This window comes from Rattus norvegicus, chromosome Y (genome assembly GCF_021556685.1).
Source record: "Rattus norvegicus strain SHRSP/BbbUtx chromosome Y, alternate assembly SHRSP_T2T, whole genome shotgun sequence".
NCBI lineage: Eukaryota > Metazoa > Chordata > Mammalia > Rodentia > Muridae > Rattus > Rattus norvegicus.
Genome location: NC_141555.1, coordinates 76,285,522 through 76,308,781, shown reverse-complemented (window position 1 = coordinate 76,308,781; position 23,260 = coordinate 76,285,522). Strand labels below are relative to the sequence as shown.

At 39.4% G+C, this 23,260-nt stretch overlaps 1 protein-coding gene across 1 annotated transcript; it reads right to left on the bottom strand.

Annotated features, from left to right (window-relative positions):
* Positions 1-22,585: 22,585 nt before the first annotated feature.
* On the bottom strand, positions 22,586-22,885 carry LOC147998111 (Y-linked testis-specific protein 1-like). The gene has a single exon (XM_087601444.1). The coding sequence runs from the start codon at positions 22,883-22,885 to the stop codon at positions 22,586-22,588; it is 300 nt and encodes a 99-aa protein (XP_087457570.1).
* Between the last annotated feature and the right edge of the window lie 375 nt (positions 22,886-23,260).

Genomic DNA, 23,260 nt, shown 5'->3' with positions numbered 1-23,260 from the left:
CTGTCCAGGGTGGGTGCTATCTGTATGATTTTTCTGCAGTCTGGGATGCGTGAGGCTATCCCTGCGTCCAGGAGGGTGACTTTAGCTGAGACTCATAACAGTGGGGATACGGAGACTGAAATGGTCACTTTCCGTAGCCACAGAGGACCTAAGGTGGAAGGATAAGGACACAAATCCACCCCCAAAATATTTACCAAGAATTTGCACTTTCTATTAAAGACACAGGGACAGAGATGGAAGAGGAAATGATGGAATGGCAAAAGGATAAGTGGCCGGATGTGAGACTTATCCTATGGGCAGACGGCAAACACTTACATTATTTATGGTCCTTTCTTGTGTTTGCATACAGGAGGGTAGAGTTATTGTCCTCTGCAGGGCTCCACCGAGCAGCCGACTGACACCGGTGCACAGATGCATGGCCAAATTTCGGATGGAGCTCAGTGAGTCTCACTGAAGAACTGAGGGAAGGACTGAGAGAGGCAGAGGAGCACAATGGTCTTCATGTGGGTTCACTAAACCCATCGCCTGTCTGTGTATTCTGTTTTCCTACCCAGGCTGCGTTTTCAGGACCTGGTGGGAGACGATGAGTCTAGGCCTGCAGAGACTTGATGTGCAAGAGGAGAGGTTACACCCATAGGTTTCCCTCCACTCTCTCAGAGGAGAAGGGGAGAGGGTACAAGGAGGGACTGTAATTGGTGGGGGACTGGAGGAGTGTGGTGACAGGGCAGCATTCAGAATGTTACCTGGTGAATAGATGCAACCATTCTAGCAAGGGGCAAAGGCATGACATCATGGGTATGGAGCATGACATCATGGTGGTTGGGCATGACATCATTGGGGTGGAGGAATGACAGCATAGTGATCAAGGCATGATATCATGAAGTTTAAGAGGAAATAGATGAAACTAAAAAAAGTCAGCACAGGAGGGAACTGAGATCTAGATACACAAACATGGCAGGCGTTTACCTATGCATTGTATCGGCTGTGAGATAAATCATATTCTATCTACAATCTACAAATGCAGAGAGAACACAGGAAAGAAGAAGGCCCGTGAGGGGAAAAGCATCGACCTCTCTGAAAGGAAAACTGGAACAGGTTCTGTGAGTGAGTGAGGGCGAGTGAGGACAGGAGTGGAGGGTCAGCGGGGACGATGGAGTGATAGCGCGGTGCTGAGAGAACTGGCCAGAAATAGGAGATACGGTTTAATGTGTAAACTCGATGGAAGCACTGGTTAATTCATCATGTCTAGAGGGCCACGTTCCTGAGAATTTAATCTGACAGAGATAAAGAGTACGAACCTGTAATCTTTTGAAATCGAGCAAGTAGGACATCAGGGGTGGGGATGGGGCACATTCAGTGGAGTCAATTTCTGAGGAGATAAAGTGGAGATCCTTGAACAAGAGACCGATGCGGGGACAGAGATTATAAAGATATAGCAAATGAGGACTTCCTGGTACCTTAAACCTGCAACTGATGTAAATGCACACGAAAACCCCTTCCTCCTCTCCAAGGTTTATTTAGCCCTTGTTAATCCTGAGTAAAATATATGCCCACAGCCATAGCGTGTCCCTGAATACCTTCTAACAGAGCTGTGACACGGAAATCCTTGGAAGAAACCAAAATTCACTTGCAGGCAGATAAATCTTCTGCTGACTGACTATTTCCTGGTCCCACTTCATCCTTTCACACATGTTGTGCCCCTGGACACTCTAGGAAGGAGACAAGAGAAGAGTGTGTGTGTGTGTGAGTGTGTTTGTGTGTGTGTGTGTGTGTGTGTTTGTGTGTCTGTGTCTGTGTCTGTGTCTGGGTGTTTGTCTGTGTCTGTCTGTGTCTCTCTGTGTGTATGTCTGTTTGTCTAACTGTCTATATCTCTTTCTGTGTTTCTCTGTGAATCTGTGTGTGTGTGAGAGCGTGTGTGTGTGTGTGTGTGTGTGTGTATGGGTGTGTGTGTGTGTGTGTGTTTATCATGCATAAGCTAACCATCCTCACAAAGACTGTCTGGATTCCTTTTCTTTTTAGGAGGTTGGCGAATCTTTCTCTTGTCCTAAAAGACCACTCTGGTTCTCAACTCTCTCTGTGAGGCCCTGACACATTGAGTAATTTTCATGTGTGAGGAGTCTGTCCTATTGAAACTTGCTTTCCTGGATACAATATCACCTGAAAAACACATCTCAACTTTTACTATCCTTACTCCGTGATCCCTTGAGGGGATTAGTCCATTATTATTGTTGTTGTTATTATTTTATTATTATTATTATTATTATTATTATTATTATTATTATTATTACAGGATTATTCCATTATATTGCTATCTGCATTGTTACTGGTGTGCTAAAGTTCATTGACGTCAGGAAGAAAGATTTTATTTCATATGGGTCCCATTGGACAGCCATGTCTTTGTTCTTGGAACTGAAAGATTTATTTGCATGCTCCCAAGAGCAAATACATGCAAGTACAGAAAGTTTCTTGCTCTTCAACATGAGAGAGACACCAAGTTAGGGAGGAATAAGACAGTTTTCCACAATGTTTCAGGCTTTGGGGATTGGTAGTCATTACATAACCGTCTTTTTATTCATAGCAAGAATAGTCAAAATTATTAATAGAAGGCAGAAACTTTTAACAACATATTTTTGCTGGCTAATTTAAATTCCCGTATTTGATGTCTAAAACATTATACATTCTCTTTCATGTTCTTCTTGAAATTCTTTGAAGAAGTGAAAACTGGTATGTTTATCTGTTCACATTCATAAAGCATCACCGTTTCCTTAGTATTGAACAGACAGCACAACCATCAAGAGACAAACTGACTTTCTTGCCAAAGAAACAAATCTTCACCTAAATGGAGGCAGTTTCGTTCTTAGGTACAGAAGTTTAAAATCCCCTAAGAATGCTTCCTACAGGTACCCTTTCCTGTTTATTGTCATATCCTAGGAAATGGATTTTCTCTTTGCATTTTGTTTCAAGTGTTAAGATCTACAAGAAAGTTTTGACTGTGTGTACTATTTGGAGATGTTGTCCTTTTTCTTTCTGGGTTGTAGACTCTCAGGCATTTTCTAATCCATCTCTCACAGTAGGGGCTGCAAATGAGATTTGTCTTCAGCAGGAATAAAGGAAAGAACACAGGTAAGGTAATACATGACTCCCTGATGTATTTATCCCCTCTGAGTCTGAGATGACTGTTCTCATCAACCTGTATTTCTAAACGTTAACTTTGAAACAAAGTACACTCACATGAGTGTAAGCCTTTGTACTTTACATTGTGTAAATATTTGCAATAAAGGGAGCTTTAAGGTAATAAAGTTGTGTGATGTGTGTAACTCTTTTAACAGATTCCCTTGTATAACTTAAAAGAATATATAAATGGTTTCCTTCATGTTGAATGTAATGAAGACAGTGTCTCTTCTAACAATATATGTAGTAATTTTGACCTCTATAAAAATTAACATGTTCATGCCTTCCCTAAACATCCACAACAATTACTTATGGGATACTTCCTACACTTACTCAGTGTTTTTCCTAAATATTGACTTTAAAATGTATTTAGCATAATAGATATTGAGAAGGGTGGAGGGTGGGAGGAAACTGAATGGGAGGGGAGGTGGGGAATGGAGTGGCCTTTGGAGGAATTAGTTATAGGGAAAGCAGGGAAAAGAGAATGGAAATCACAAGTGTGGGGTGCACATCTCTAGGAGGTGCCAGAGACCTGGGAAAGGCGAGGCTACAGGGTGTCTATTGGGGGGACTGTAGCAGTGGGGATACAGATCTTTAATTTGCCACTTCTGTAGCCAGGAATGACTCCCAGTGATATAACAAGGACAAAAACCTACCCACAAAACCTTCAATCCAAAATGAACACAGCCTACAAGATCTTCAGATACGAAGATAGATAGAGCAGACATGGAAGGAACTTCCAACCAATGTTTAGCTCAGATTGAGCCCTACCCGTGGGCAATCACCGATACCTGACACTATTAAAGATACTCTACCGTGCTTGCAGACACAATCCTAGCATAACTGACCTCTCTGTGACTCCACCCCCCAACAGCTGAGAGAAATAAGTGTAAAGATTCACCACCAAACAAGAGCTGGAGGTTGGGGAGTCTTTAAAAAATAAGGTGAAGAATCAAGGCCCAGATGATATGTGGGACTCCACAGCAAGACCAGTAGAGTCAACTCACAGTGACACTTGGGGTCTGCCAAAGACTGAACCACCAACCAGAGAGTGAACATAGACTGAACCTGAGCTCCCAGGACATAGGTAACAAATGTGTAGCTTTGTCTTTTTATAAGTGCCCCGGACAATGAGTGTTGGCATCCCATGAAGATGGAGCACCCATTTTGGGATGTAAAGTGAGTAAATAAATAAATGAATTTTAAAAACAAATATCCCATCTACAGACAACATGTTTTGGGAAGGCCCAATACTAGCTGTTCTGTACCTGCATGAAGACAAAGCCTGTGGAGTGCCTATATCCTTAGAGGCCATAATCCTTTTCATTCTCTTCTTCCATCAGAGTCCCCAAGCTCCACCTGTGGTTTGACTAGATGATGCCTGCTTCTGTCTGAGTCAGCAGCTTAGTGGAATCTCACAGAGGGAAGCCATGCTAGACTGCTGTCTGCAAGCATAACAGAGTCACATTAATAGTGTAAGGGATCGGTGCTCATCCATGGGGTGGGTCTCAATCTGCAGTAACCATTGGTTGATCATTTTTCACTATCTTCTCTATGCACAGCCCTTTCATTTCTTGTGGTCAGAATGAATTATGTGTCTAAAGTTGGTGTCTCTTTATCATTCCATTTGGGTTGCTCTCTGGCGACAGCAGATGGTTTCTTTAGGTCCATATCACTGAGACTGATTCTCAGCTAAGGAAACACCCATTGATTAATGGGCATCTCTTACCCCAGCTCTCTGCCTCTTTCTGGAAATCACTTCTAGCTCCCCACCCCAATCCATCTAGGCTGCTGTGTCTGGCCTCAGTATCAGCAGATGTGATCATAGAGACTGGATACGCAAGGGGAGGAGCTACCCGAGGGTTCCCCTCCTGCTCTAAAGAGAAAGGGATGGGCAAAGGATTGTGAGAGGGGTGAACTGGAGGGGGGCAGGGTGCAGCATGTAAAGTGAATAAATAAACAAATTAATGTGAAAATAACTAAGTCTACTTGAAGGTAAGAAGCAGGTGTGTGTGTGTGTGTGTGTGTGTGTGTGTGTGTGTAAGTAAGTATGTAAGTAAACTTGAAGGTAAGAGCAGTTGTGCGTGTGTCTCTGTGTGTGAGTGTGTGTGTTTCTGTTTGTATGTGTGTTTGTGTGAATATATATGAAGGTAAGAAGCAGGTGGGTGTGTGTTTAATAAATTATCACATTTGAGAAAACAGTGGTCTATGGTGAAGACAGGACAGCTTAGGAACTATTTTTACAAGAAGTGGCATTTGCTTAAGATGAAGAAATGATTTGGTGATTAATAACATTATGTGTTCTTCAAGAGAATTCAGGACCGAACCCTAGCTCCCAAGTGACAGTTCACAAGTGGCTGTAATTTCAGCATCATGGAATCTCACACCCTCTTAAACCTCCTGGACACTAGGCATGGATGTATTGCACACACGAACAAGCAGATAAAACTCTTACATATGTACAACAAAAAGTATGAAAACAGAAGAGCAGTTCCTTTTTCACATAATTTGATTTTGGTGAATATTCATAGTGATAATCACAGTCAAATAAACACTTTACTGATCTATAATGCAATCAAAGCCACTAAGGTTAATGATCACATGAGTCACTTAAAATCTATTTATTTAAAAATTTGCAATAAAATATGCAGTTATTAAATTAAAATTTTATTAATATACAATTAAACATTAGTATTCTCATATAGAGCTGAAAATAATACTTTCCACATATTTGTTTGGCTTTTATAAATATTTCAGTTTGTGGTCTGTTTGTTGTTGGTTTTGTAGGAGTTCATTTCCAGGTATTAACCCATAAACTCTATAAACTCATACCGAATACACTACAGGAACTGAGGCTCTCTTGTGTTCAATCCAGGAAGGTTGCTCTCTGATTTCCTTCTTATCTGATCAATTTTATCTACGTACATTACAAGGATATTTTTCCTCTTGGATTCTTCCTGTTTTGTAAAGCTGATAGTTGATAGCTGATAAGTGGAGATTATTTAATATTTGAAGATCATTTTGAATGATATTTCCTGATGTCTGCACTATCAATGTTGTAGATTTTCAAATGCATGGCCATATGAACAGCTATTCAGGGACTGAACATGCCTTATAACTACTGTTGTTTTGACTCTTTGAAAGAAGAAATCAGAAAAGGATGGTGATTGGGTTAAGGGAATCTGTGGGGGTAAACAGGAAAAATGACAGCATTTGAGACATAAATAAATTAATAATATGAATCAATACAAAAAATAAAGCAGAATTCCAACAATACAGGAAAAGGAGATTTAATTGATAGGAAACAGTATGGTTTTATATCGTAACCTAATTACTAAATTTTATATACTTTAATCAATCTAATGACTAATTCTCAAAAAATTAGAAAATTGAAAAAAATGTTAAAAGTAATTTTGTAGGTTGATCAAATCATAATAACAATGTTTCTAGAACTGTACACTATCTATGCCCATATCCAATCCAGAAATCCAGTTGACATTTAGTTATTACATATCTTATGTTATTCTATTCTGTGATAATTCATTACTATTTTTATCTTATGTGACTACACCTTTGAAGAAAAATACTTTGCTGAAATGTCTCTGAATTTGGATTTGTCCAGTTGTTTTTCTCTTATAGGTTGAGATTATATGTATTTGACACAGATACCAAAAAGTGTTTTTTGCTTTACTTATCGCAGTTATACATTAGGAGGATGCCTGTCATCTTAACAACACCCAATTATGTAGCAATGAAATTATTTTAAATTATTTTCCTTTCATAGTTAAAATATTTTAATGTATTTTTCTTTTGTAATTCTTTTTAAAGTAATAGAAGTAATAGGAGAATTACTTAATGCCTGTGGAAAGACTGTGTGTCTCTTCAAAACTTTAGGATTTGTTTGTAGCATCTCAGTCATTTTTTTAACCAACATTTTGACCTGAATGGTCGTTACTGCTTATAAGTACACTCAGAACAATGAGTCCGAGGAGAATATAATTATTGTCTTTCTGGTTGGGTGACTCATGCCTAAAACAATACTGTAGTTTTAGTGTCATGGTTATTTTTTTAATGTGTTCCATATTTTCAGCACACTTAAATGGAATTTTATTTTTGTTTCAATATATTTCTAAAGACTCAAATTCTAATTTTACGTTATTTCATTTTCTTGTTTAATAGCAACCTGAATCTAATTATCTGACACTAGCCGGCTTTTCTATTTGTATTCTGTCACTTGTAAACCCACATCAATTCTTGTATAATGTGTTCATGCATGCTTGTTTGTGTGTGTGTGTGTGTGTGTGTCTGTGCATGTGTGTATGTGTGTGTTTATCTGAAACTATGATATTTATGTTGAGAAACATCTGGCTGAAATTCTTTACCACTGCCCTATAGATCAAAAAGTGGGGGAAAGACTACTCCTGTTCTAAGATCATAGGGCCTGGGTGCCCAGAACTGAAGTATGGACTGACCAAATGTTACACAAAGCAGAGCCTAACAATTCACTGTCCCGAGAACTACTTAGCAGTTCCAGTCCAATGCAATGAATTTACATGTACTGAGGAATATGGAATTGATCAAATGAGTTGAGATCATTTGCAAACAATTTGTGGAAGATTTCCAAATAGCTAAGAATGGGTACAGAGAATTTTCAAGGACCCTGAGACATTAGCATGTGGTTTAAACGCTGCCCAGATGAAAACATTTAAGTACTGGACTAATCTACTAAAGTAATTTAGTAGCAAACATATATTACAATTGTTTACAATTAAGCATGGTGGGGAACAAAGGGAACACACTAAAACAAAGTTATGTTTCTAAAAGTTTGTTTCAAGACAGAAAGAAAGACCAAAGGGATTTTGTTTTGTTTTGTTTTCACAGACTTTGCACCTTTTTAAAAAGCACTTTGGGATCTTTAATTACCTTCTTATTAGCAGAACTTTCATCAGACCCAGAGTTCTTCTCAGTGCTGCCTTGACTTCTTGGTTCATTAAGGTATACGTGATGGGGTTCAGCATGGATGTCACAGTGGTATGGAAGATGAGCAAGAATTCATCAACTCCTTGTGGGTGGTTAGATTTGGGTCTCAAGTAGTTTTTTCCCAACCCTACAAGGCAACCTATTCCCCATGAAAAAAATGCCAAATGGACACATACCTCATGACTCATTTGGGTTGAATAGTGAAGTGGGGCCATACAGTGGCCAAAGGCCATGGCTGCCAATAGGCAGCACTTTGTTATACCTAAAATTGTGAAGAACAACATCTGTGTGACACAACCCTCCAGAGAGATTACTCAGATCTCACTTACAAGGCTCTCCATAAATTGTGTATGACAGAGACAGTATAAACAATTTCCAGGATACATAAGTTCGCCAGAAAGAAGTACATGGCAGTGTGTAGAGATGGACTAATGTAGATAGCAAAGGATATGGGAGCAGAATGAGGGTGAACAGGATGAAGCATTCTCCAGGAATCTCAAAGTATTTGACAGACAAGCCCTTTTCCTGCCACAAAGAGCAATTGACACAATTGAAACTCATCTCCTGGAAGATAGCAGTAAGCCATTAGAAGGATTCTTGCAGATGAAAGATATTAATTTTTTAATACTTTTAGATACTCACTTACATCAGAGTCAAAGTCTTTCTCTGTAGTCACAAAAATCAAAGCTTAGAAGTGATTTATTATCATAGATTTTCATATCTAATACTTTCTTTCTTAACACCAGGGGATTTTCCAAAGTGTGCTAAGCATTGAGCCAAGTGTCCAAATATTTACAAAGATGCTGCACACTTGTAGTTGTGGCACTAATGAAGCTCAGGCAGAAGCTTTACCATGGGTCTGAGTTCAGTTTCACATGCTGTATAGGCAATCATTCAAATTAAGGTAAAGAAAACCTTGACTGTATTGCAATTTTTTACCCATTCTTATCATTAACTAGTTATCAATGTTATGCAGAAAAACAGATCAACCCACTCATTACTATGCTTACTTGTTGCCACAGGTATAGTCTCTCCAACCACCCTGTGTGTGTGTTGGGCCCCGATTATTCTCTGATTGCTATGATGAATATTCAAACCCACACAGTAAAGGTATCATTTCCTCAAGACTCATTATTTTTGAAGATAAAGTAAAATCAAATAATCATTTGATAAATAAATGATTACTGGTTTTAATACATAGAAAAGGCAAGGCACATCTCGATGTCTGCACAGTAACGAGGTAGTCAGAGAAGCTTTTTAAGGTGTGTAAAATGAGCCTTGAAAGTGAAGAAGGATCAAGCAAACAACACCATACCACTCATGCCACAACCTTCAATATGACAGCTGGTATTTGTAACTGAATAGTTCCTGTCTCTTTATTGAACATGTTATCTTAGCAGGAGTATCACTGTGTAGGCATGAAATTTCTGTTTTCTTAATATTGTTCATGATATTCTATCAATCAAACTATTGATTTAAATAAATAAAAAATAATAAAATATGTGTTGTCTTCATATGTAGTCTAGGCTAACCTGAAATTCCTAATTTCGTCCCTCAGACTCTTGAATGTGAGTATTCTAAGAGCAAACATGATGCCTGGCTTGATAAGAATTCCGTCCTATTCTTTCATCTAAACATCTTAGAATTCCACCAAACTACCTGTATTTCTGTACACATTGTATGTATACAGTTCCTTCTTCTTTGCTCACTTTTGCATATGGCACCTGCTGTGTGCTTACTTACATGGAAAATTGTTCAGTTCCAGTACAGCCTTGTTTGTTTTCAAATATAATTCTTCGCTTCCAAAATCAAATGTGGGTTTCAGTATTTCCAAATTATTAATAAATAAACATGTTACCTATGGACATAAATACCATATAAGACACACACACACACACACACACACACACACACACACACACACACACACTTGTATAGTTACACTTTGTTATTCACAATGTAACTGCTAAAGTAGCTCTGTTAGCACTTTGGTGGTGACTACTTTTCATCTTTTTCACATTGTAGCCTTATACGGAGACTGAATATGGACTGCAAAGTTCTTATCATTATGTTTACCATCCTTATTAATCTCTGACCTCTCATGTAATGAGAAGCTCCAGTGTTTAGCATAGTTTGGTTCCTTGGAGATTCTGCCTGTCCCTTCCCATTATATCTTCTGAAGATCAGTCTCATGTCCCTCAAATATTGGAATGTGGCAAACTCATTTTTCTCCCAGTCTGATAACTTTTCCTTTCACATGAGATGTCCTTTTCTGTTTTATGGAGTGTATATGTCTTTGTGGAAGTTTGGGTTTTCTTGCCAAAAGATAAACCACTTTTTTTCTGACAAGAGTAGTTTAGGAGATATCACCATCCTCTTAGGCTCTCTCTCTATTCACCTGTATAATGAAATGTCTGAGCTATGTGAGTAGATGTGCACATAGTTGATCCACAAATCAAATGTGGGTTTCAGTATTTCCAAATTATAAATAAATAAACATTACACCTATGTACATAAATACAATATAAGACACACACACACACTCACACACACACACAACACACACACACACACTCTTATGCCACATACACAAGTGTTCCTATATATTCATGCAGAGACTGAGACACAGAGAAACACAATAGAGTAAGAGCACGTAGAGATTGTACATGAATTAAAACAATGAAGGATAGTAGTATTTGTTTACATCCTGCTTCACCATTTGGTCACTTATAAACATGGCTAAGAAAAAAATGTATTCCCCATGAGTTTTCTTCTGTGTGAATAAGTTAATTTCCCAAATCACTTAAGTTGATCGGGTGTGGAATGCTTGTCAGCTACATGGTTCATGAGCATGTATGCATGTCTACACACAAACATTTAGTTTTACTCTTGTGTACACTGCATTTTGGGAAATTTTTCTCCATAATACATAATTTTCCTTTCTATTCACTAATTGATCCCTAGATTAATTTTCTATTGATCTTAATGAAAAACACAGCTCCCCAAAACAAGAACAAAAAAATTAAAACAATAAATGGTTTTCTCAGGAGTGAAGGGGACATAGTCAGTTATAAGAGCTTATTAGATCTATTAGATTAGATCTGACCCAATCAAGCAAAATTTATAAAAATCTAAATGTAGAGAAGATAGGGTTAGACTTAAAGCTCTGACAATTATGAAGCAGGAATGGTGTTGTACATACTTGACCTCTCAGTGGACTCTGCTCTTGTAAAAAAAAAATGCTGGAATGCATAGGATTCTATTGTGATGCATTTCACACTTATTTGGATGTACTTTAAATATTTCTCCACATTAAATTAAAACAAACAAACAAAAACAAATAAACAACCTTCCCACAGCCAACACAGAAAATGACTACATTTTTTAATTTGAAATATTTTAAAGCAACTTCCTTTTCATTAGTAGATTCTTTATTTGTATAGGTAGCTCTCTAGTTAGAGAGGGAGTCCTTGCCTCTTCCAGTTAAATTTCCAGAATATCAACTCAAGAACCAGAATGTTATATTTACATTTGGATTTGTTCGATAAAAATGATTAATGAGAAATCCTGAGGATTCATAAAAGAAATCTTACTAAAGCTAAAAGCACACATTGCACCTGACATGATAATAGTAGGAGATTGCAACACCCCACCCTCATCACTGGAGAGATCCTAGAAACAGAAATTAAACAGAGATGTGGAGAAAGTAATAGAAGTTAAAAAACATATGGATTTAACAGATATTTATAGAACATTCCATCCTAAAAAATAAGAATATACATTCTTCTCATAACCTCAGGGAACTTTCTTCAAAATTGACCACATAATTGGTCCCTCAACAGACCTTAACAGATACAGGGAAATAGAAATAATCCCAGACATTCTATCAGATCACCACACACTAAGACTGGTCTTCAACAATAACAATATTGACAGAAAGCCCACATATACACTGAAGTTTAAAAATGCTTTACTCCATGACAACATGATCAAGGAAGAAATAAAGAAAGAAATTAAAGACTTCTTAGAACTTAATGAATAATGAAGATACAACATTCCCAAACATATGTGATAGATTGAAAGAAGAGCTAAGAGGGAAACTTATAGCTCTGAGTGCTTGTGAAAAGAAACAAGAGAGAGAATATGTCAGGAGCTTGATAGCACATGTAAAAGCTCTAGAACAAAAAGAACTAAGTAAAGCCAAGGGGGGTAGAAAGCAGGAAATTATCAAACTCAGAGCTGAAATCAACAAAGTAGAAATGAAAAGGACGATACAAAAGTAGGAACTTTTTCTTTGAGAAAAGCAATAAGATAGATAAACCCTTAGCCAAACTAATCAGAGTTCAAAGTGATTGTACCCAAATTAACAAAATCAGAAAGGAAAACGGAGACACAAGAACAGAATCTGAAGTAATTAAAAAAAATCATCAGATTCTACTATAAAAGCCTATATTCAACAAAACTGCAAAATCTGGAGGAAATGGACAATTTAGTAGACAGATAACAGGTAGCAAAGAAAATCCGGAATAAATAAACTATCTAAACAACCCCATAACTCCTAAAGAAATAGAAGCAGTTATTAAAAGTCTCCCAACCAAACAGAGCCCAGGTCGAGATGGGTTCAGTGTAGAATTCTGTCAGACCTTCTTAGAAGACATCATACTAAAACTGTCCAAACTCTTCCACAAAATTGAAACAGATGGAGCACTACCACATTCCTTATATGAATCCAGAATTACTCTTATACCTAACCCACAAAAAGACTCAGCACAGAAAGAGGACTTCAGACCAATTTCCCTTATGGATATTGATGATAAAATACTCAATAAAATTCTTGCAATCTGAATATTACAACACATCAAAAAAATCATCCATCATGATCAAGTAGACTTGAAACCAGGGATGGAAGGATGGTTTAATATAGGATAATTCATAAATGTAATCCAACATGTAAACAAACTCAAAGATAAGGAGCACATGGTAATTTCATTAGATAGTGAGAAAGCATTTGACAAAATTCAACAACCCTTGTGGATAAAAGTCCTGGAAAAATCACGAACTGAAGGCTCATATAAAAACATAGTGTAAGAAATATACAGCAAACCTGTAGCTAACAACAAACTAAATGGAAAGAAACTTGAAGCAATCCCACTAAATCAGGGACTAGACAAGGCTGCCCAACTCTCTCCCTACTTATTCAAAACAGGACTCCATGTCAGAGCCAGAGAATTCAGACAGCAAAAGGGGGACAAAGGGATTCAAATTGGAAGGGAACATATCAAAATATCACTATTGACAGATGATATGATAGTATACACTTAAATGACCCCAAAAGTTCCACCAGAGAACTTCTTAACCTGATAAATAACTTCAGCAAAGTGACAGGGTATAAAATTAACTCACACATAACAGTAGCCTTCCTCTCCTCAATGAATAAACAGGCTTAGAAAGGAAAAAATGAAATCACACACTTCACAATAGTCCCAAATAATATAAAATATCTTGGTGTAAATTTAACCAAGAAAGTGAATGATCTGTATGATAAGAAGTTCAAGTATCTGAAGAAGGAAATTGAGGACAATCTCAGAAGACAGAAAGAGCTTCCATGCTCATGGATTGACAGGATTAATATAGTAAAGATGACAATTTTACCAAAAGCAATGTACACATTCAATGCAATATCCATCAAAATTCCTACGTACTTCTTTAATAGAGATAGAAACAGCATTTGCAAATTCATGTGGAATAAGAAAAAGCCAGGATATTTAAAACTATCCTCAACAATAAAAGAACTTCACAATAAAAGAACTGGCGTAATCATCACCCTTGAACTCAAGCAGTATAACAGAGCAATAGTGATAATTACTGCACGGTATTGGTAAAGAGACAGATGGATAGACCAGTGGAATAGAATTGAAGACCCAGAAATAAACCCACACACCTATCATTTGATATTTGGCAAAGTAGATAAAACCATCCAAAGAAGTAACATAGCATTTTCCAAAAAGAGTGGTGGTTCAACTGGAAGTCAGCATGTAGAAGAATGGAAATTATCCCATTTTTATGACCATGTACTAAGCTAAAGTTCAAGTGAATCAAGGACCTCCACATCAAACCAAATACACTCAAACTAATAGAAGAAAAGGTCCCAAAGAGTCTTGAAATCATGAGCACTGGAGAACATTTCCTGGACAAAACACCAGTGACTTATGATTTAAGATCAAGAATTGACAAATAGGACCTCATAAAACAGCAAAGCTTCTGTACAGCAAAAGATACTGTCATTAGGACAAATCTATAATCAACAGATTGGGATAAGATTTTTACCAATCCTATATCTGGCAGCTGGTAATATCCAAAATATACAAAGAACTTAAGAAGTAAGGCACTAGAAAGCAAAAATTCCCTATAGAAAATGGGGTACAGTGAATTACAAAACATTCTCAGCTGAAGGTTATCAAATGGCCAAAAAACAACTAAATAAATGTTCAACATCCTTAGTCATCAGGGAAATTAAAATCAAAACAAATCTGAGATTCCACGTCACATCAGTCAGAATGGCTAAGATATAAATCTCATGTGACAGGAGATGCTGGTGAGGATGTGGATAAAGAGGAAGACTCCACCTTTGTTGGTGGGATTGAAGACTGGTACAACTCTTTTGAGGTTCCACAGAAAATTGGACATTCCATGACCTGAGGACCCAGCTATACCTCTCTTGGGCATATACCCAAAAGTTGGTCCAACATACAACAGAGAAATATATTCGACTATGGTCATAGCAGACTTATTTAAAAGAGCCAGAAGCTGGAAAGAACCCAGATGCACTTCAACAGAGGAATGGATACAAAAATTGGTACATCTGCAGTACAGAATATTACTCAGCTATCAAAACAATGACTTCATGAAATTCATAGGCAAATGTTATAAACTAGAAAATATCATCTTGAGTGAGGTTACTCAATCACAGAAAAACACACTTGGTATGCATTCATTGATAAGTAGATATTATCCAAAAAGCTTGAATTACGCATCATGCAATACACAGACCACATGAAACTCAAGAAGGATGACCAAATGCAGATGCTTCACTCCTTCTTTAAAAGGGCAACCAAAATACCCATGGGAGGGGATAAGGAGGCAAAGTTTATTACAGAGATTGAAGGACCTGCTTTTCAGAGCCTGTCCCACATGTAGCCCATGCATATTCAGACACAAAAACTAGATAAGATGGATGAAGCTAAGAAGTGCAGGCTGACAATAACTGGATATCGATACCTCCTGAGAGACATAGACAGTATATGTCAAATACAGAGGCAAATGCCATCTGCAAACTAGTGAATCAAGTACCAGACCTGTGTTGTAGGAATTAAAGAAAGGATTGAAAGATCTGAAGGGATTTGCAACCCCATTATAATTACCATGCTAACCAACCAGATCTTCCTGGTACCAAACCACTATACATGGACTGATCCATGGTTCCAAATGGATGTAGAAAAGGAAGGCCTTGCTGGATACAATGGAATGAGAAAGTCTTGTTTCTGCCAAAGTTGGAGCCCCACTGTAGGGGAATGTGGGGAGGCATGGGAGGGCGTGGGTGGGAATGTGAACCCCTTATAGAAGGGTAGGGGGAAAGGTTAAGGGGCTTATGGACTGAAAAACAGGGAAGGGAATAACATTCAAAATGTAAGTAGGAAATAGCCAACAAGGAGAGAGAGAGAGAGAGAGAGAGAGAGAGAGAGAGAGAGAGAGAGAGAGAGAGGGAGGGAGGAGATCAGGGAGGGGAAAGAGGAGGTGGGTGAGGGAGAAGGGTAGGGGGAAAGGGAGAGGAGAAGGAGGAGGAGGAGGAGGAGGAGGAGGAGGAGGAGGAGGAGTTGAAAAAGAAAGAAAACTAAACTTTCATTCTTCCCCATCCCCTCTCTTCCTCAGGTGTTGTTTAGTCGATCATGTTAGTGAGAGGTTATGAGTGTAATTTCTCGTGTTACTTTGAGACACCATCTCATAGTAAAATTAGTCTCTTACAATCTTCTCGCCCCCTCTTCTGTAATGTTCCTCAGCCTTGAATCAAGTGACATTTTGTTAATAGAGCCTTGAGACTGGATTTGAAGTTTCTCTCCTGCTTTTTGATTGGCTGGGATTTTTTTTCTTACCCCCTTTACCCCCATTTTATTTTATTTTTTTTTTGTTTTTTTATTTTTTTATTTTTATTTTTTATTAACTTGAGTATTTCTTATATACATTTCAAGTGTTTTTCCCTTTCCCGGTTTCCGGGCAAACATCCCCCTCCCCCCTCCCCTTCCTTATGAGTGTCCCCCTCCCAACCCTCCCCCCATTGCCTCCCTCCCCCCATAGTCTAGTTCACTGGGGGTTCAGTCTTAGCAGGACCCAGGGCTTCCCCTTCCACTGGTGCTCTTACTAGGATATTCATTGCTACCTATGGGGTCAGAGTCCAGGGTCAGTCCATGTATAGTCTTTAGGTAGTGGCTTAGTCCCTGGAAGCTCTGGTTGCTTGACATTGTTGTACTTTTGGGGTCTCGAGCCCCTTCAAGCTCTTCCAGGTCTTTCTCTGATTCCTTCAATAGGGGACCTATTCTCAGTTCAGTGGTTTGCTGCTGGCATTCGCCTCTGTATTTGCTGTATTCTGGCTGTGTCTCTCAGGAGCGATGTACATCAGGCTCCTGTCGGTCTGCACTTCTTTGCTTCATCCATCTTGTCTAATTGGGTGGCTGTATATGTATGGTCCACATGTGGGGCAGGCTCTGAAGGGGTGTTCCTTCAGTCTCTGTTTTAATCTTTGCCTCTCCCTTCCCAGCCAAGGGTATTCTTTTTCCTCATTTAAAGAAGGAGTGAAGCATTCACATTTTGATCATCCGTCTTGAGTTTCCTTTGTTCTAGGGATCTAGGGTAATTCAAGCATTTGGGCTAATAGCCACTTATCAATGAGTGCACACCATGTATGTCTTTCTGTGATTGGGTTAGCTCACTCAGGATGATATTTTCCAGTTCTAACCATTTGCCTACGAATTTCATAAACTCGTTGTTTTTGATAGCTGAGTAATATTCCATTGTGTAGATGTACCACATTTTCTGTATCCATTCCTCTGTTGAAGGGCATCTGGGTTCTTTCCATTTTCTGGCTATTATAAATAAGGCTGCGATGAACATAGTGGAGCACGTGTCTCTTTTATATGTTGAGGCATTTTTGGGTATATGATTGGCTGGGATTTTTACTGTGATCTTTGCTGCAGAGACTGTAATTAATTCTGTATATAAGGACACATGGCTATGATTGTTGTTAGGTATGATACTGGCTTTAGTATGTAAGGGGCTGTACATTCTCCCCCATAACCACAGCTTCAATAACCTTATATATGTGGATAAACTACCAGTACCATCCGTGTTCACTGAACAGGACTTAAGCAAAATTAGAGAGCTGTTGGCTATCACCAAGCTATTCATGCCACTGCACTGCCTTTGTGGCTATCCTGCCATGTGCTTGGCAAATCTTCCTGTATAAGAATATTAGTTTTCTGATAGGCAGGAGAATGGTAAAGATAAATTTCATTTTAACATATCAAAGGAAATAAAATTTTTTCCTGCTGTAGCACGTTTAATTAATTGAAGCAAAAAATCTATTTACTTGATGTTGTGGAAATATCATTTAACAATATAATCTTAACTCCTTTTAAATGATTAAAAGTCACATGTAGTTGGTAGCTGTCATACTGTATATAATTCGCATCAGTATTGGGACAATGAAATATTCTCTGTTTTATGCAAATACATAGTAATAATGAACAAAATTATGTACCAATTGCCGAAAATGACAGAATAGGGTTTTTCTGGTCACAGCTGAGTGTAACCATGCAGGCTGAGAGCAAAGATAGAGAGAGCACAATGTTTATGGGAATAACTGAAGGTTGTGCTCACGATATGGCCTGTATTTCATGGAGTGCAATTGCCGAAGCTCCAGCAACTGATGGAGCTGAGGCCTAGGACCATTGGAAGGCTGTCATTAAATGGTTTGTGATGTCACAGCTGAGTGTGAGATAAGGCTAGATGAAGTGGAAAAATTTTGGTTTCTTTGGAAATCACTTGTGTCACAGGATGTTTTTCTGGAAGCTATGTTTGGAGAGGATGTTTTGCTGAAGCAGACACATGAGAAGGCATGTGATATTTCGCTGGAGCACAAGCTTGAAGGGGGAAAGGATGTTAACGGAGAACATAAATGTAATCCCACAGAGAGAGGACATTTTTACATTGCTAAACCTTGCAAGGCTTCGATGTTCTTTGCTGATCTTCATACCATAATGAGAAATGCACAAAAGGATCTGTGTTATCCGGGCTGCTTCTGGCTGCTTCTGCTGCTTCTTGTTGTTTTGTTAGAGCCTTGTGGTCTCTGCCAGATCAAGGCACTGCTACTGATTTGTGTTTTGCGTTTGCTATTCGACAGTACTGTAAAATGAAGATTGGAGTTGCCTGAAAGAATTACTTCTATATAGGTACACAACTCTCTCACTTTTCCTATAAACTTTCTCTCTCTACTACCTCTGGTTGGTGGGCTATAAGGGTGGTTGAAGTGTTTAAGAAACCTAAATAAAGTAGGTTTTGAAAAAATATAAGCCTACAGATAGATTCATGGGTTTTGAGAAAGGGCTATGTCTCCTGCTGAGAGGAGATGATATGTAGGTTGTGACTTTTTGGTTCTCTGGTCTACTGTGACCCATTACATGGCCAATGACTGACAGTCTCCCAGTAAGTGTAACACACATTAAAATGCTTTTGCTTGGCGTTGGGAGCTGTAGAATATATTCATTTATTGTCACATATACTCGAGTATTCATGTTGGTGACAGTAGTGACTCTTCAGTACTCCCATACAGGGAAGTGGGTCTATACACTGAGATAAGAGAATGGCTGGTGGTGAGTATGTAACATGGAGTAAGAGAAACATTACAGTGCTGGGTCTCTCGCCCCCCTTTTTTTTCCCAACTTGAAAATCTGGTGTCAATTGAGAAGAGAGAACAATTCAAGAACTGCCTCCATTAGATTAGTTTTGGGTAAGCCTATGGAACATTTTCTTGATTAATGATTGTTGTGGGAGGGCCCACCATTGTGGGCAAGTTCATCAGTAGTCATGTATAAAGAGAATAGCATTTTAGGCTGTAAGAAATAGTAATGGAGCAAGCCATGGGGAGTGTGGCAATTTGAATAAGAAAGGCTCCCACAGTCATATATTTGTATATTTAGTTAACAGGGAGTGACAGTATTTTCAAGGATTAGAAGCATTAAGAGGTGTGCCTCATTCAAGGAAGTGGGTGTGTCTACAAGGGTGGGGTTTGATTTTTCAAGAGCCCATGCTTTACCAGAGTTTCCCTCTCTCTCTCTCTCTCTCTCTCTCTCTCTCTCTCTCTCTCTCTCTCTCTCTCTCTCTCTCCTTACAGAGCAGTAGCTCTCTATTACTCCAGTGTTATGCTCCCTCCTATGATGATGGACCAGATTTCTGAAACTGTAAGGTAGCCTCCAATAACATGCTTTCATTTAAAGTAGTTGCCTTGACCATGATCTCTCTTCACAGCAACACAACAATGACTGAGACAGGGAGCAAGCCAACAAGCAGTGTTCCTTGTTACCACTTCAAGCTCCTGTTCTGGTTTCCCTCAGTGATGATCTGAAACCTGTGAGGCAAATAACCCTTTCCTACCCAAGTTAGTTTTGATCATGGCATTCATCACAGAGAGAAGCAAGCAAACTAGAACTTCACAGGTCAGTACATGAGCAAGTCTTACCTTTAAATTAAAACAAAGTGTCTATACCTTTCTATTTGTGGTTATGAGGTAAGAGTCTGTGGCTTTACTAGACACACTATTTCTATAAGAAATTGTCTTACTTAGGGTTCCTATTGTTGTAAGGAAACGCCATGACCAATGAGCAAGTTACAGAGGAAAAGGTTTATTCAGCTTACACTTCTATATTGCTGCTCATCACCAAAGGATGTTATGGCAGGAACTCAAACAGGACAGCATCCTGGAGGCAGGAACTGAGGCAGAGGCTATGCAGTGGCACTGCTTACTGTCTTGCTCCTCATGTCTTGCTTAGCTTGCTTTCTTATAAAACCCAGGACCACCATCCTAGGAATGGTGCCCCTCACAGTGGGCTGGACCCTCCCCCACCAATCACTAAGAAAATGCCCTACACTTGGATCTTATGGAGCCATGTTCTCAACTAAGGCGCCCTCTTCTCTGATGAATCTGGCTTGTGTCCAGTTGGCATAAAATCAGGGTGGTGGTTAGAATGTGATTGTCCCATGGGAAGTGTGGCACAAGTAGGAGGTGTGGCCTTGTGTGAGTAGATGTGGCATTGTTGGGGGAAACATAGCACTGTGGGGGTGATAGGCTTCTTGTCCAGCACCATGTCTGCCTACACGCTTCCATGATTCCTGCCTTGATGAAAATAGACTGAACTTCTGAACCTGAAAGCCTGCCCTAATAAAATGTTGTCCCTTGGGGTTGGGGATTTAGGTCAGTGGTAAAGCGCTTGCCTAGAAAGCACAAGGACCTGGGTTCGTTCCCAAGTTCTGAAAAAAAAACAACCCCCCAAAAAATGTTGTCCCTTATAAGTTGCCTTGGTCATGGTGTCTTTTCGCAGCAATGAAACCATCAGACAACCAGCCAGTATAAAAACACCCAAATAGCAGAATTAATCAACGATAGAATGTATTTACAAATCCTGCAGTGAGAAACTTATTCTTGAGGGAAGAAACAGCAATGAATGTGTCCAAGATAAGGTTGCCTCCAAAGAAATTCTTGGAGTGTAGATGTGGCTCAGGGAGACCCTATGGAGTGCACAGGAGCTTCTCTGAAGGAATCAGCTACATGGTCAGGAACCGCAAAGCATTTTAAAGTCACAGCAAATGGCATAGGAAAGACCTCAGCACCTCTGCATTGGAGGAACCATCAAGAGTTTTCTGAGGATAAGCTTACATGTGAGTAAAAGACGGGAGCTTCCTGGGGCTAGATAGGGTAAAAGGGACCACAGGTGTGTATGAAGCCATCCAGTCGAAGGAGAGCCAGGCAAGACAAGTGCAGGAGCTCTTTGTGGTCATCTAGGGGCATTGAGAAGAGACCTCAAAAATATTACAGGATGCAACAGAGACAAACAGTGCTCAGGCAATCTAAACACAGGATCCACATAACACCTGACAGAAGCTCACGCCATCCTCATCTTCTCATTTAAATTACTTTTTTCTGATCATACAAAATAATGAGCGTTATGATACTTTCAGGAATCGATAGATATAGACTTAGTTTGTCATTCACTATTCTCGAGTTACTCCTCGTCAAAATGTCCTCCGGGGAAGCCTCCACCTAACATCCACCTTCTGTAGTGATGGTTTGGCTGTTCTTTAAGGAACCAAAGAGACCAATATGGATGCGGCCCAAGTTCAACTCATTCTAGACCCTTTCTGTTCTTCCTGGGTCTCCTGCTTCACTTTTTGAGAACTCCATCTTGGAATTCCCTCGTCCCTCAGTGTCCTCTACTCCCTCATGTGTTCTTTAGTCTTTCTTCCACATCACCATCAATTTACTCTTTCTTACCCTAATCCTGGTCTCTTCTCTGCATGTGAAGTTTGGATTAATTTAAAAAGACGACATTAGGGGCCTGGATTGATAGCCAATGGATCAAGAGCTCGTCTGCTTTGAAAGAGGGCCTGGATTTGTTCTTTGAGCTCATGTCCAATGGCTCCCAACCACCTTTAATTCCAGCTCCAGGAGACCTGACTATTCTTGTCTCTGTGGTCTCCTGTATTCATGCCCTGCCCCCACCCACATAATTAAAAATAACACATCTACAGATGAGAAACAGGTTTCAATAGGATTCGTTAGTCAAACAGAACCTGATCTTCTCTGATTCTGAGTCTGCTTCATCAGTTTATTGGGTTTCCCCTTGAATTCCAAGACCACCTCCCTGTTACCTTCCACTCTTTCCCCAACTGTCCTTTTCTCCCTCAAACTTCACCTCTGAGAGTCTATCTATTTCTGGCCCCTCTCTACTGCTTCCTAAACATCCATCTTTTTTTTTCCCATGTGATTCCTACTCCTCTAAGCCTCATCTCCAGTTCTTTTCTCTCCCTAAAGACCAGACCAGCTCAGTCCTGTTAGTTTTAGCCTATGTGACATTAGACTTGCTCTTCACAGCCTTGAATTTTCCGTCTTCCTCTCGATGTTCCATCCACCAAAACCCATCTCCTCCACCAAAGTGTTCACACACAATACGTCACATCGCACATTTTAATTTTTAGATCAAAAACAAATTCCACTGGAAAAGATACTGGGGTTGTCAAAGGCCTTTGGGTATCTGAAAAACAGAAAAACAAACATTTTCCCCCCAATCCTATAAATTCTCTATGTTCCCTACACTTTGTGAATTTCACCTTAACGGATCTTTACCATCAGATTATAGACGTAGATGCGGACGTCGCCATCAAACTTGATGAAGAACATGGAAGGCTTGACTAGAACTTGATAAATGACCTTGCCGATCTTTTTGGACCCGTCGCTTCTGGTGAACTGCACACGTTGACCTGTTAAGATGTCGATGTCAACGTCTGAGTTCACCTCTGCTGGAGTAATCTCTAGAATTATACGAAGGTTACCTTTTGTGTAATCATCCAGGAGCTGATAGACGTATAGGAGTGGATCTTTCTCATAGGTGATGTGAAACCAGTGCTTCATGATCGGCACCTGGGCTAGGACCACCCCCCCCTCCAGTTGTCCTTAGAGCCATGTTTGCCTTCAAATTTATGCTCCACAGCTCGGCCAACCATGGCACTTGAGAGATGGGCGTCTTTCACTTGAGGAAACACTACTTTGTGAGTCAAAACTTTAAGCTTTAAAATCCTCTTATTCCTGTGAAGTTCCAGTCCGTAGACACAATCAATTACATCATACTTGACCAGATAGAGAGAGGGATTTGTTGGCAGTTGATCTAGAACGATGGCCTTCCATTGGGTGATGGGCTCATCACCTTCCTTCTATCCGTGAGAAATTCTGCAGTCCACAATGTTCCCCAGGGCCTGCGGAGAAGGCCTTCTCCTCCTCCGCTTCTGG

Bases quoted from the DNA above. Each gene is read 5' to 3' on its own strand.
- LOC147998111 (XM_087601444.1), bottom strand. From the start codon at position 22,885: ATGAAGCACTGGTTTCACATCACCTATGAGAAAGATCCACTCCTATAC.